Genomic DNA, 14,291 nt, shown 5'->3' on the forward strand with positions numbered 1-14,291 from the left:
ACTGGCAGCCCTTGGGGGGCCAGGCTCCCTCCTTCCACAGGCCTTCCTGCGCACTGGCCCCTCTGCCTGGAAACGCTCATACCCTTGCTCTGCTCATCCTTCAGGAATCCGCTTTGTCACTGCTCACAGAGGCCTCCTCTTCCTTCTCCATCACTGCAGCTGTCTCCTCGATTCTTAGTGCGGTTTGTAATTGTCCATTTGTTTACTGTCTCGTCCAGACTGCTTTTCAATCTGAATACAGTATCCCTTAACCACATATGGGCTTTGAGAACTTGAAACTTGAGATGTGCTGTTAAGAGTAAAACATACACTGGATTTTGAAAACTCAGTGTGAAGAGTGTAAAATACCTCATTCATAATTTTTTATATCGATTGCATGTTGAAATATTGTGGATATGTTGAATTATGTAGATTATTAAAATTAAGTTCACAATTTAAAAAATGTGGATACTAGAAAATTTTAACTTACATATGTGGCTTCTATTATATTTCTGCTGGATAGTGATGTGACTACATTAATTCCGTAAGGAAAGGAGCCATGGAAGGGTTCACCACTCAATACCCTGCACCTGGTACTGGGGCCAGGACATAGTAGGTGAGCAATAAACAGTGTTAGTTATTGAATGAACACTTGACCGTTACATTTTCCATCAGTCTAGAGACATTTTGAACAGTCTGCTAAGGAATGTGATCTAATTTAAATGTCAGATTTTTTTTTTTTTAATATTTATTTATTTGGTTGCCCCGGTTCTTAGTTGCAGCACACGGGATCTTTGCTGCCGCGTGCAGGATCTTTAGTTGCGGCATGTGAACTCTTAGCTGCGGCATGTGGGATTAGTTCCCTGACCAAGGATCAAACCTAGGCCCCCTGCATTGGAAGTGCAGAGTCTTAGCTACTGGACCACCAGGGAAGTCCCTTAAATGTCAGATTATTAAACAACAAAAACTCAGGCATAAAATTTGCAAGAAAGGGAAAAGAAAGGGGAGAGTGAAGGGCCGGCATGGGGGGGCGGGGGGTGTCTCAGTCCCTTTTGAAGAGGAAGAGTTTCCATGGTTGCACCCCCCAGCAACATTCCAGTTCTGAGGGGTTTAGGGAAATTTCCCAACTTTTGTCAAGCAAAAAAAAAAAAACCCAAAAAGTCCTGATACTCCACAGGCAGACACAATTGTTGCCCACTTCTGCTCCTCTCCATGCTTTTTGCTAACAGAAGCCCCTACATGGCCACCCAGAACCCAAAGACCATCTTCCAGCCTCCTTGGGAACTCAGTTTGGCTAGTTCCAGCTGAGGGGATGTAAACAGAAATGCCAAGTTAACTTCTGGGAACTTTCCTTCAAGGGAAGTGCTACGCTTCTTTCCCCTTTTCTTCTGGCTCTAATGCCTGGTGCTCAAGCAGTCACCTTGGACCATGAGGAATGAGGGCTGGGCCGTATCCTAGGGCTGGTGGAAGGGGAGGTTGGGAGGGGCCTGGGTTCCCCACAGCTTTGTGAAACTGCTATCCTGGAATGCCCTCTCTGGTCTTTTTATGTCAGAAAAGAAAAACCTAGGTATTTAAGGCAGTGTTAACTTTTTTTTTTTTTGGCCGCGCCTCACGGCATGTGGGATCTCAGTTCCCTGACCAGGGATGGAACCCGCACCCCCTGCAGTGGAAATGCAGAGTCTTAACCACCGGACCACCAGAGAAGTCCCAAGGCTGTGTTAACTTAGGTTTTTTGTCAACTTATCCTGATAATGATGTCCTCCTCCCTGAATATCTGGTGCCTACTTGATTTATGTTTATATAACTGGAAGGGATCACTCAGCTATTTTCAGGACAGGACACTCATCACTTTCCAGAACAAAGTCTGCTCCGAGATGACTTGATTCCTTTACCATTAGATATTGATTAAAAAAAAAAAAGGCAATACCTAAGTACTTAAGTACCTAAGTACAACGTTAGAAAGGAGTGGAAAGTAAGTAGCTCATGCCTCTACCCTTCAGTCTTCCAGTTTCTATCCCCAGAGGCGGCCATTATTATAAATTTCTTAATATATTCTTTGCTGATGGTTTTTCAATGGCAACCTCTCTTTTAAAGAGAGGGACACCCTGTTATACAATACACCTATGTAAATAAATATGTTAATATCCACATCTCTGTATAAAAAGTCTGAGTTATTTTGGTCTTGCTACCCACAACCCTTCAAATGAGATCACATTTACTTCATGGCCTAAATGCAAATGTTCAAGCCCTCAGCCACATGACTGCCAAATGTCTGTTCCCTTCCCTAGCCTTCTTTGTCCCTAGTGTGAAATACTTCCCGGGATCTGACTGAGCAGAGAGTGAGGCAGGGGTTATGTCTAGGGAGACCCTATTTCCAAGGCCACAAAAGACAGCTCCATCTGAGTGAATTAAAAAGGGTCAGAGGACTGGGTTTTACTTGTGAATTCGCAAATCATATTTTTCGGTAAACATAGTGATAGTCACCATAATTGCAAACATACTTAATGAGCATGTACTGTGTGCCAGGCACTGTACTAAGACCTTATATGCATAATCATGTTGAAACTCACAATGACCCTATGAGTTAGGTACCAATAAATGGCATTCCTATCTTATAAATGAGTGAGGCAAAGAGGTTAAGTCATTAGCTCAGGGCCACCAGAAAAAAAGGGGAAATTTTGATTTGAATTCCAACAGTCTGAACCCAGGCTCTTAACCACAAGACAACCCTGACAACCTGATCAGATGATAAACCCCATGTATGCAGGGACTTTCTCTGAGGGCTCAGGACACCACTTGGCACAGAACAAAAGCGTAATATCCACTTATTAACTCTACATTGGTGGTGGGATAAGGATAGCTGCATCCTTTCCCAGTAACTACAGTCTCACGTCCTCTGCTCAGGGCACACCCTCCAAAATCCAGGCCCAAGGGAAGGCCAAATGGGGCATGGAGGGCCTATATGAAAGGGTTGGAACCTGAGGGCTGTGCTGGCTCAGAGGGACCATTCTCTGCCCTGGTGAGGCCTGATGTACTGAGCCCGCCCAAAGGAGCCAGGCCCTCAATTCTGCATTATTTAAAAATTATTTTTTAAATTGGAGTATAGTTGCTTTACACTGTTGTGTCAGTTTCTGCTGTATAGCAAAGTGAATCAGCAATATATATATATATATATATATATATATATATATATATATATCCTCTTTTTTGGATTTCCTTCCCATTTAGGTCACCACAGAGCACCGAGTAGAGTTCCCTGTTATACAGTAGATTCTCATTAGTTATCTATTTTATACGTAGTATCAATATGTTATATATGTCAATCCCAATCTCCCAATTCATCCCACACCCCCTTCTCTACATCTGTTTCTGCTTTGCAAATAAGATCTTTACCATTTTTCTAGATTCCGCATATATGCATTAATATACGATATTTTTCTCTTACTTCACTCTGTATGACAGTCTCTAGGTCCATCCACGTCTCTGCAAATTGCACAATTTCGTTCATTTTTATGGCTGAGTAATATTCGATTGTGTATAGGCACCCCATTTTCTTTATCCATTCATCTGTTGATGGACATTTAGGTTGCTTCCATGTCCTGGCTATTGTAAATAGTGCTGCAATGGACATTGGGGAGCATATATCATTTTGAACTATGGTTTTCCCTAGATATATGCCCAGTAGTGGAGTTGCTAGGTCATATGGAATTTTGCAGCTTTAACCCTACCCTGTGCTGGACACATTTTTATCAAGTTTGCTCCACCCCCTTCTGCTGAAGAATTCTTTTTAGATGTGTTAGTATCAGATTTACCTGTTTTGTCTACTGCTGTACCTATGACAAGACTCTGGACATAGCAGGCCTTTACTAGTCAAATGAATGAAAGAACCGTTAAGCTAGACACCTGATCCTGGCCAGGTGGCATCTTCAGGGCACGGGTGTGGGGGACATTTTGCTGCGTCCCACTGGGTTTGAATTAGCTACACTGGGGGCGGGGGGCGCTGGGTGCTCACTGCTTACCTCTAGAGGCTGGCTTGTGGCGGGAACATTAATTATCTTGGGAGTTACAGCTCCCATGTGTCCCAATCACCTTGTTTCACAACCCACAGGGATGAACTGCTACACTTTTTTGTATAACAAGTTTTCTTCTTTTGAGTTTTGGTAGAAAAAGAGAGTTCTGCCAAGAGACAACAAAAATTCAAGGAAAATAATCATTCCATAGTGTCAGATTCAATCAGACATGCATCAATGTGAATACAAATGGATAAACCCTGAAATAGAAACACAGCACTGTAATTTATTTAACTCTGACACAGACTCTGAAAGACTCCGGAATGTCTCTTCTGCCCCCAAAGTCTTGAACAAAGCGGGGAGAATGGGGGGATAGGGGGTGGGGACTGTAACTGAGTCAATCGCTATTTCGATCCCCTGGTACGTAGGATGGAAAAACGGTCAAGAACTGGACAGATCACCAGTCAGAAACATGTCTGTTAATGGATGAGACGGAATTTAAATGTGTTTTTCTTATTTCTTCCAAACAGGCCAGAATAAAATCCTAACCTTCTACTGAGCTCACTCCTGAGAACACATTGCTATCTGGTGTTTGAGTTCGGGCGCTTGCACAAAGCCCGAGGCCAGGGCAGGGCAGATGGTCACATTAGGGACAATTTTAACTCCCACCCCTGGGACGCACGGTGGAGGGCCTGGAGTAGGGTTTACTGGCCAGCGCTCCCTATGGGCCCAGCAGGGCTGGCAGCACCACGAGGATATCTCACTCCTCACTGGGGATGTGCCCCTTCCCGGAACCAGTGCTGGCCTGAACCCGACCCCGGGCCTGCAGCCACTGCAATTACAGGTCTCACGCAGGGAGTCAGGGAGTGCTCGCGGAGCCAGGAGGAGGCTCCTGGCGGTGCTGCCTTTATTTAAAAAAATTTTTTTTGGCCACCAACAATGGGTGGCATGTGGGATCTTAGTTGCCTGACCAGGGATGGAACCCGTGCCCCCTGCAAGGGAAAGCGCAGTCCTAACCACTGGACGGCCAGGGAAGTCCCAGTGCCGCCTTTATTACTCACAGCAGCACATGGATGCCACGGTCCCTCCCCCCACCACTTCTCGTATATGTCAAACAGAGCAAGGTGGGCGTCGGTGTTCCCTCCCGCCACCCAATTCCACCCTCCCTGGCCCTTGCGTGGATTCCAGCAGTCCTGGATCTGATCAGGCCTGCGGCTTACTTCCCAGGTGAGTTTTCAGGAAGCCAGCCGTGTGGCTCTGTGGCTCTTGGCAGGTAGGGTGAGAGAAGCGAGTCCGTGGTGAGGCTTCATGGGGCAACCCTGAGTAAGTGTGTTAATGGACTCAACACTTCGTTTTCAACCAGGCCACCTTAGTTCAGAGGTGTGTGTGTGGGGCTGAAGGTGAAAAATGGCCTTTTTTCACATCACTGGCACCCTAAGAGAAGTCTGTAGGTTAACCTCATGGGCGTGGGAATCAAACTAATTTTAACAGAATTTAAGCCTGAGCATTGCTGAAAAGTCACTCAGGTCAGGAATTCCTAACTCAAAATCACGTCACTATGGGAGGGGAAGCACTCATCCCAAACACAGACCCAAGAACCAAGGGTTACGCTAACTGCCTTAGTGGCATTAACTCAGAACCTGGGGAGTCAACTAGGGAATGACCAAAGAAGGTAGGTACATTATACTGCTTGAATTCTTTGACTCTCCCCTACTTTTTCTTTTACCACATCCATCTCTTTAATCATCCATTTTCTTGCTCAACAGATGCCCACCTCTTTGGTTTGTGCTGTTGTTTCTTTCAGTGGCTTGATACACTGAGATGAACAGGCTGTCATTTCAGAAGTAGACCTTCCTTCTCAAGTGCACGGAGCCAGAAAGCAGGGTCAAAGCCCCACTTTTCACTATCGTCTCACTTCCAACCAAGCAGCCTTGGTTTTCCAAGGCCTCATGGGAGGGAAGGAAGAGCCAGAGTGATAAACTTGGCTCTGGGCAGGGAAGGAAGGAGGACAGGATCCATGGAGCGTTCTCCAGAGGGAGTAGCTCTGCAGCTGCCGCAGTTCCTTCTCCGTGGCCCTGGGCCAATCCCCAGGAGCAAATTCAGCAAACAACCACCGTCTCCAGAAGCAACCCCCTGTGCTCTCTGAAGACAAGCTACACACATTTCTTTCCTATGTTGCACAAAACCCCTTCATAAGCCTTGAAAAACCCACCAGTGATGGTGCAGTCACTGGCAGAAGCCCAAGCAGGCAGTTAAACATAGGTTTTCCCAGGATGCCCTGTTGGTTCTCTCCTCATAGCCCGACGTGTGCTTTCTATTGTCACAGATGTCCTCTTTGAGGAGCCTGATGTGCCACCTGGGGCGCATCCCCAACCCTAGCTGGCACCCACCCCTGTGCAGGCCTTCGCCCTTCCTGTCTGGGTGACCACTTCAGCCCCGAGAGCTGGTGTCTGCTTGCACCCTCTGGGAGGACCCTCTCCCGCCACTCCCCTGGGACACTTTCTAGGCCCCCAGCTCTGCAATTGCCCCGCGTGCTCTTCGGCCGCAGGTAGCAGGGCACACATGCAGATTCCGCAGGAGGGTGTGGATGCCGCCCAGGTGGTGTGTGGGCCTGGACCAGCCTCACTCCTCATCTCTGTGTACACGACAGTCCCCACCTCAGCAGGCCCCACGCTCCAGCGAGGCGTCTCCAGGCCATGAAGGATGGGTTTGCCTCGTCATGAGGTTGAGCCCCAACTATGGGGGTCGGAAGTCGACAAAAAGAGGGTAGCTGGGAGGTCTGCAAAAGATGTTTCAGAGCAGCGTGGCCTCACGACAGTTTCAGCTCAGTTACAAATCCTACACGATCCCATTTGCTTAACCAGTTTTTCCAGTGACGCTTCAAAGCTGGCTTTCTTGGTTTCTATAGCTTCTTGGTTTCAAAAGGAAAACCAAAATAATAATAAAAACTCCAGATTCTTCAAAGTGGACAAATAAATAATAGTAACAATATTTACATTAGTATGTCACACTTGGAGATTGCAGCATGACTGGGGAACGGAAGAACTGAGAATGTGCCCTGGCCCTGGGGCTTAGACCTGGCTCCCGGTCAGGGTGGGACACCTCTCTGAGTGGACAGAGGGACAGGTGAGGTGGGAACGAGCAAAGATTCTGGGCTGGGGGCTCCTCAAGTCCAGGGAGGTGGAGTGGGCAGGAGGTGCTGAGCTGTCCCTAGATTAATTAGGTTTCAAACAAACAGACAAATCCTGGTTCTCCCCAGCAAGCACTATGCTGTGGTCTGGGTCGCTGGCTGAGTTGCTCCTAGGATGCTGGGGGCCTTCTCTGACTGCCAGCATGGTGGGGATGGCAGGGCCTCGGTCCTGGGGAGCACAAAGCTCACGAGTTAGCTGCTGGCCTCCAGCCCCTTTCCAGACAACAAGGAGCCGAGGTCAGGAACGGTCCCCTCTTCCCTGGACTATGTGACAAGGGGGATGTGGAATTCGTTTGTGTCGAAGATCAGGGGCCTCCTGGGAGGGCTTGGGTCCCTGTCAGCCTTGTGGAGCAGCTTGAAGAGCCCGGTTCCAATGTTCATGGGGATCCCCATGATGATGCATTCAGACACCCCTGAAACCAACCAGAAAGGATGTTAGAGGGCTTCTCGACACACGGGTAGGTTTTCATGACAGAGAGACTACTGACTTGGGAGTCAGAAACTGGGCTTGGAGTCCCAGCCCCACTACACATCGATGGATTGAATCCGGGCTGTTCGCTTCACGCCTCATCTATAGATGCCGAAGGCATGGCACGGCGCTCCTGGATGGGTTGGGGGAAGTCCAGCGAAGGGCAGTGCCCGCTCACAGCACCGCTGCTGGCTCAGAGGTCTCTCCATCTGAGCCAAAGGCACCGTGTGGGCCTCACCTTCATGAGCACTATACTCAGACAGCAGGGATATACTGAATGACACTCAGGAAACCCCAAGTTTGCCACCCAGCACTTCCTTAACTTAGGGCCCAGGAGACAAGCAAATGGGATCATAGTAAGCAGATGCCAATCCCCCTGGAGACAGCAGCAGAGACTTGTTCCCTGCGCCCAGGGGTCAGGGCGGCTTAACAGAACCCCAACCTCGGAGTCCACAGACTGAAAAAGAGACACTCAGAAGGCAGGGCCCTCGTAGAGTGACAGGAGTAAGGCGACAGCGCAGATTCTCCAAGCTCCTTTTCAGATTTTTAAGATCTAAATGTTGGGCTCTGCGTCAGGCTTCTGGTTTTACAACAAGCAAGTGTGTACCTGCTATGTTCTGGGCTTTGTGCTATCAGGGCACCAGAGAGGCAAACAACCAAACTAAAAACCAACACGTAGTAAGGGCTGACACTGAGTTACAACATTTAAACGACCAGGAGATTTCAAAGTTGGGGTAGGGTGACCACACTAGGTGCCCAGAGGGGTCAGTGGTGGAGAAGGGGCGGTGGGTGGGGCCGCAGCAGGGCAGCAGCAAAGACCAGGCTCAGCGTCCTGGTGGTAGAGCTGGGGAGCTGGGTCTCAGCCCTGCTGTCAAGCAGACTCGCTCTTATTTTTGCCTTGGCCTTGCCCTTCTCCTGCCCCAATCTCTGCTCCCTTTTCTTTCCTTTTACCTTTCATTATCTTAAAGAATTATGTAATTTCTCTTTCCCTCTATTTGCAACCTGTGACCCTTGGGAAAGAAAGAGTTAATCTCAGGAGCAAAAAATAGGCATATACTGACTGGGGCCCCACCTGACCGTCGTCTTGGGTGGCCAATCCACACAAGGAGGTGAGAGGGGGAAATGGCCACTAGGAAGCAGAGCTCTGGTGGCGGGGATGAAGGCCAGGCCTGGCGTCGCTGCTGGAGCCCCAGGCCCTCACAAACTCCCACCTCAGGACACAGGGTCTTGCTGCGGCACGAGAAAGGCTAGAGCAAAGTGGGCACTCCGGGTGGGTAGGGATGTGCTGTGACAGCCGCCCCTTGGGCTCCCTCTCCCCCAGGCCCGTCAGAGAGGCGCTGTGTGGTGGGAGAGGAGGCTAGCGCAGGGCAAGACACTCACTACAAGCGAGTCAGTTCCCTCGTTCTTCTCACCGAGAAAGGGTTCGATACCTGCGCCTCACTGATGTGCTGAGACACCATACGAGGTGCCCGGCACAGGCGTGCTGGCTGCCTTGCTCAGGAAGTCAGGACAGTGGGTGCCTGGCGCAGGATCGGAGTGGCCGACTGTAATTCTGAGGACTAGAAAATCCCTACATGCCCAGCAGCGATCTTTTCTCTGTACTGACAGAGAAGCCTTCTACAAATGTGTGGGATGCAGGCTGCCACAGTCAGGCTTTGGAGATAAAAGATAGGTCAGTTCCAATTCCATGATCTGTGACTTTATTCTTAAGTAAAAGCTCTGCCTGCTCAGTTTCTCCACCTCCTGAGAAGCCCCGGCCATGGTCTAAGCTGCATCAACAAAGGCCTCTGGGGAGGCTGCTACGAACACCAAACCTACCACACACGGAGTCCTTCTGCCCAAAGTAGGCGGCGTCAAAGAGGTGGTCGGCTGTCTTCTCAAAGGAGGCCAGCATCAGCACGCTCTCCTTCATCTTGGCCAGGCCAAACCTAGTAATGCCCAGGACTTCACCCTGCGCCACGGGAGAGAGAGCCAGAGTGGTACTCATGCCACTTACAAAACGCATGCCCCGCCTTCCCTTAACAGAAGCAGCAAAAATCAGCAGAGCCGCAAGTCAGAATCTCAGGTTTAAACAGAATCCTAACAGCTATCTGTCCCACCTGTGTCCCTCTGAGGCCATCAGCCACTGACAACACAGATCCTTACACTCACAGCTGGGTGCCATTGGAACAAAGAATTAAGAACTGAGAAGTAAAGAGTGGATATATGTATATGTATAACTGACTCACTTTGCTGTACAGCAGAAACTAACAAACATTGTAAATCAACTATACTCCAATAAAAATTAATTTAAAAAAGAACTGAAAAGTAGGGAATTCCCTGGAGGTCCAGTGGTTAGGACTCTGCGCTTTCACTGCTGAGGGTCTGGGTTCAATCCCTGGTTGGGGAACTAAGATCCTGCAAGCTGCACAGCATGGTCAAAAAAAAAAAATCCCTGAAAAGTAGAATTAAGAATCTAACTTTTAAAAGTTAGAGTACTTCTGGGCTTCCCTGGTGGCGCAGTGGTTGAGAGTCCGCCTGCCGATGCAGGGGACACGGGTTCATGCCCCGGTCCAGGAAGATCCCATATGCCGCGGAGCGGCTGGGCCCGTGAGCCATGGCCACTGAGCCTGCGTGTCTGGAGCCTGTGCTCCGCAACGGCAGAGGCCACAACAGTGAGAGGCCCGCGTATAGCCAAAAGAAAAAAAAAAAAAGAAAAGTTAGGTACTTCTGAAGATGTTTCTTATGGTTCAAAGAACTCAAAACTCAAATAATTTAAAAGCCTCAAGGTAGAAAAAGAGTTATGTAAATTTAGGTGCTTTCATCTAAAGGTATGTTGTGCCATCATTAAAAAAGTGTATTTATAAAACTATGTAACAACATGGAAAACATTTATAATGTTAGAAAAAAGTCAGAATAAAAATGACATGCTCGGGACCTCCCTGGTGGTGCAGTGGTTAAGAATCCGCTTGCCAATGCAGGGGACATGGGTTCAAGCCCTGGTCCGGGAAGATCCCATATGCCGCGGAGCAACTACGCCCGTGCGCCACAACTACTGAGCCTGTGCTCTAGAGCCCGTGAGCCACAACTACTGAGCCTGCGTGCCACAACTACTGAAGCCCGCAAGCCTAGAGCCCGTGCTCCCCAACAAGAGAAGCCACCGCAATGAGAAGCTCGCATACCACAATGAAGAGTAGCCCGCCCTCCCTGGTGGCGCAGTGGTTGGGAGTCCGCCTGCCGATGCAGGGGATACGGGTTCGTGCCCCGGTCTGGGAGGATCCCATATGCCGCGGAGCGGCTGGGCCCGTGAGCCATGGCTGCTGAGCCTGCGCATCCGGAGCCTGTGCTCCGCAACGGGAGAGGCCACAACAGTGAGAGGCCCGCGTACCACAAAAAAAAAAAAAAAAAAAAAGAGTAGCCCGCACTTGCCACAACTAGAGAAAGACGCGTGTAGCAACGAAGACCCAGCACGGCCAGAAATACCAACCTCAGTTCCCCCCTCAGGTTATGTTAACTTGTTCTTTAACCTGGAAATGGCTACAGAATAAGTGTGATGAATGGGTTTAACAGGGAATAAAACTCAGTTTGCCATGGAATCCTTGGGCTTTTGGCAATGGCTAGTTTTCTTTTAGGATAAAATTTCTAAAAAGGACAAAAACCATGTTCTGCCTCCTGCCACGAGGTTGAAATTTTCACACTGGAATTTTAACAGTATGCCCAATCCTGACCACTGTACTTCGGTCTTGGGGTAACGGTGGTCATCACAGTTGGGCACGCTACGTGTCCTACAAGCTTTGTGCTCCCGAAACTGGGTTTGCAACGACTGGCTGCCAGGCCCCCACGAACCTTGTAGGTCATGAGGTCAGAGAGCAGCATCACATGCCGCCGGTCGATGCTCATGCCGTGGTTGACCATCGTGTACTGGATTTCGTTGATGATAGTCGTCCGGGCAGCTTCGATGCCCAGGGTTTTCTCCACCTGTGGAGAGCCAGGATGAGCAAAGGCAGCCATGTCCTCCTCTACCCTGCAGCTCCCGGCACCCTGTGCCCTTCCCCAGAGATGGGAGTGCAGACCAAGAGCAAACGGCAGGGTCGGAGGAGCGTGCCAGGAGGGAGACGGGATGACTGCAAGGTGCCCCTGGCCATAAGCAGTACCTCATACGTGTTGTTAGAGGTAGTTCGGGTGCCCTTCACACCGTGGGTGGCCATGACTGCCCGCAGGTTATCACCCTCCACCAGGAGCTTGAACTTCTCCTTTCCGCTCTGCTCGTCGATGTGGATGACAGCTCGGGACACCTCCGGGATGCCCTGCACCACCACCTGGACTCACAGACAGATAAGGCTCCAGACCCCGCAGTGCCTGCGGCCCCCACCCACCCAGGAGCCTGGGAAACCACAGTGGCTGTGAGAACTGGGAACGTCATGGCCTGGGTTTGTGACCTTGATCACCCCATTTTCAGAGGTGATTGTCAGCAACATGCCAAACTTGGGAGTGCCTGTGTGCTGCTCTAGTGGTTGGGGGGAAGCAGAAGCTCAGGGGACCATGCCCCCTTCCACCACCAGTTTTATGAAAGAACAAAGAGAAACCGAACAGGCAGAGTTGGTGAGGCAGTGCTTAGAAGGAAACCGGAACCTGCCTGACTCCTTAGGGGTGTAGCGAAGAAACGAAGAAACAGGGCGCCACCCTCGGTCTCAGCAGTGACAACGCCCTTGTGGCTTCCTGACACCCGACTCTTCAGGTTAGAGGTAAGCGCGGTCCCTCCCTTTATGCATCTCCAGGTATTAGGCCAGACGCGGTCCTGGAGAGGTGACCTGTGTCTCACCTTGGGGAGATCCTCTTTCAGAAACTGCAGCACATAGTACATGGAGCTCTTGCTGTTCTCTCGGGGGGTGACACACACCACAGCCTCACCATGCACGGCCACGTCGCCAGGCTTCACACGGAGCTTGGACATGCAGATGGAATACCTCACCGTCTCAGCGTTCACCTGTGAGGGGCCGCACACCCAGGACATTACTAGCAGAGTTTGGAGGCTGCAGTTCCAGTGTTTCTTGGTCTTTTTGCATCGTTGCCCCTCTAAGAAGCCTTTTCAGTCACTTTTCCCCCGATCTCTCTCCACACCACGATATTTTAATACCGGAGAGATACTGTGTATTTATGTGCCGTAATGTATACCTCTGCCTTATTCATTAAAGAGTAGATCCCCACCCCCCAACCCTTTTTTTGCCATTGCTACCTGCACATAAACACCAATGATAATTAAGCCAGGTCAATCCACTCATCCAAAAACATCTCCTGAGCCAGCCAGGTGCTGTGCTGGGGGCCCACAGGTGAGTAAGACACAGCCGGCACTACGGTCCTTCCAGATGCTGTAATGCTGTTATCACAGCAAATGGGTATTATGGCCTGCACAAAACCTCCACTAATTTCCTGTGTGTCCCTGAGTGGCAATCTCTGTGCTGGGGTCAGGCGTAGAGAGAAAATGTGAAGGTACAACAGACTCACAGAACAGACACTGAGTGAAAGCCTCTGCAGGGTTTCCTGTGCCTTGCATAGCTCTTGACCTAGTTTATCAGCGCTTATCTTGGGGCTAAAAGAGGATGACTTCCTCCACGCATTTAATTACGTGACTCACTTCCAGCCTCAGAAGTCTGATCCGTTCCAGGGAGAGCTTGACGAGAATAAAGCAATCGTCCGGAAGAAACACTTCTTCAATATACTCTGAAATCTGTGGTGTCAAAAGATCAGAATGTTCATCAGTCACTTTCCCTTCCCTCAGAGCATCCAAGGCTCACTCTATTTTTTTTAAGGATACAGAGCAGTGTGGACACACTGACTAGTAAATCCACTACAAGTGGTTCTTACGCTTACTGGCAACGCTGCGGGTTTAGTTTTCTTATTGTTAAGAGGGATTTCTTCTTACCTCTCCCAAGAGGGTTTTCTCAATTCTCCCTTTCACGAGGCGAGCGTAATCTGCATCGTCGTCCTTGTCCAGCTGTGCTGTGATGATTGGAGTGCTATGGGAAGTAAGGGCAAATGATGACAGCACAAGGAATGAGGCTGTTTGAAGAACACCGCTTTGTTAAGCCCGGGTACCACTTGCAGTTGTAATGTTAACAGCAACCGCAATGTACTGAGCGTTTACTGGAGTCGGGCACGCCACTGAGGGCTTCACATACACGTGCTCATGAGGCAGCCCACTCGATCAGTCACTGAGTGACTTTCAGAACATTCTTCCTGGCCAAGCGAACCTACCTTTTCCTCTTTGGGCCTAATGAGTAGTTATTTCGGTTCTGTTCCCTGAGTAAACGGACCCTTCGTGTACTGCAGCTTCCTCCACTTCCACTGCCACCCCTACAATCTCCTCTTCAGGACACCTCCAGCTCCTCCAACCACCAGCTAGGAGCTTCCATCCTCGCTGTCCTGGACAGCATCCCCCGAACGCACATTCCTGGGAGATCTGACCAACCTAGAGGAGGCAGGCAGAACTCCTGCCACCCTGGACGTCTACAGGTGCTGTTCTAGAACCAAGTACAGCTTTCTTTCATTTAATGTTATGCTGTCATTTCGTTAGACTCGGATCAGAGGTGAAACATGATTTTGTCACTGAATGCACTATAAGGTATTTCTATCTTTCCTAGTCTCACATCACCCACAAATCCTA

General features: G+C 49.5%; 1 protein-coding gene across 1 annotated transcript in view; it reads right to left on the reverse strand.

Annotated features, from left to right (window-relative positions):
* Positions 1-7,443: 7,443 nt before the first annotated feature.
* Positions 7,444-14,291, reverse strand: part of POLR3A (RNA polymerase III subunit A) — a gene marked incomplete at both ends in the record, with an annotated part of 50,367 nt that continues 43,519 nt past the window's right edge. The window contains 7 exons of the mRNA XM_079717352.1: positions 7,444-7,592; positions 9,467-9,599; positions 11,474-11,605; positions 11,782-11,946; positions 12,450-12,614; positions 13,263-13,355; positions 13,551-13,644. Of these exons, the coding sequence (XP_079573478.1) occupies positions 7,444-7,592; positions 9,467-9,599; positions 11,474-11,605; positions 11,782-11,946; positions 12,450-12,614; positions 13,263-13,355; positions 13,551-13,644 (931 nt within the window). The remainder of the gene's footprint in view (positions 7,593-9,466; positions 9,600-11,473; positions 11,606-11,781; positions 11,947-12,449; positions 12,615-13,262; positions 13,356-13,550; positions 13,645-14,291) is intronic.

The sequence above is a fragment of the Hyperoodon ampullatus genome (assembly GCF_949752795.1).
Source record: "Hyperoodon ampullatus genome assembly, chromosome: 1".
Classification (NCBI taxonomy): domain Eukaryota; kingdom Metazoa; phylum Chordata; class Mammalia; order Artiodactyla; family Ziphiidae; genus Hyperoodon; species Hyperoodon ampullatus.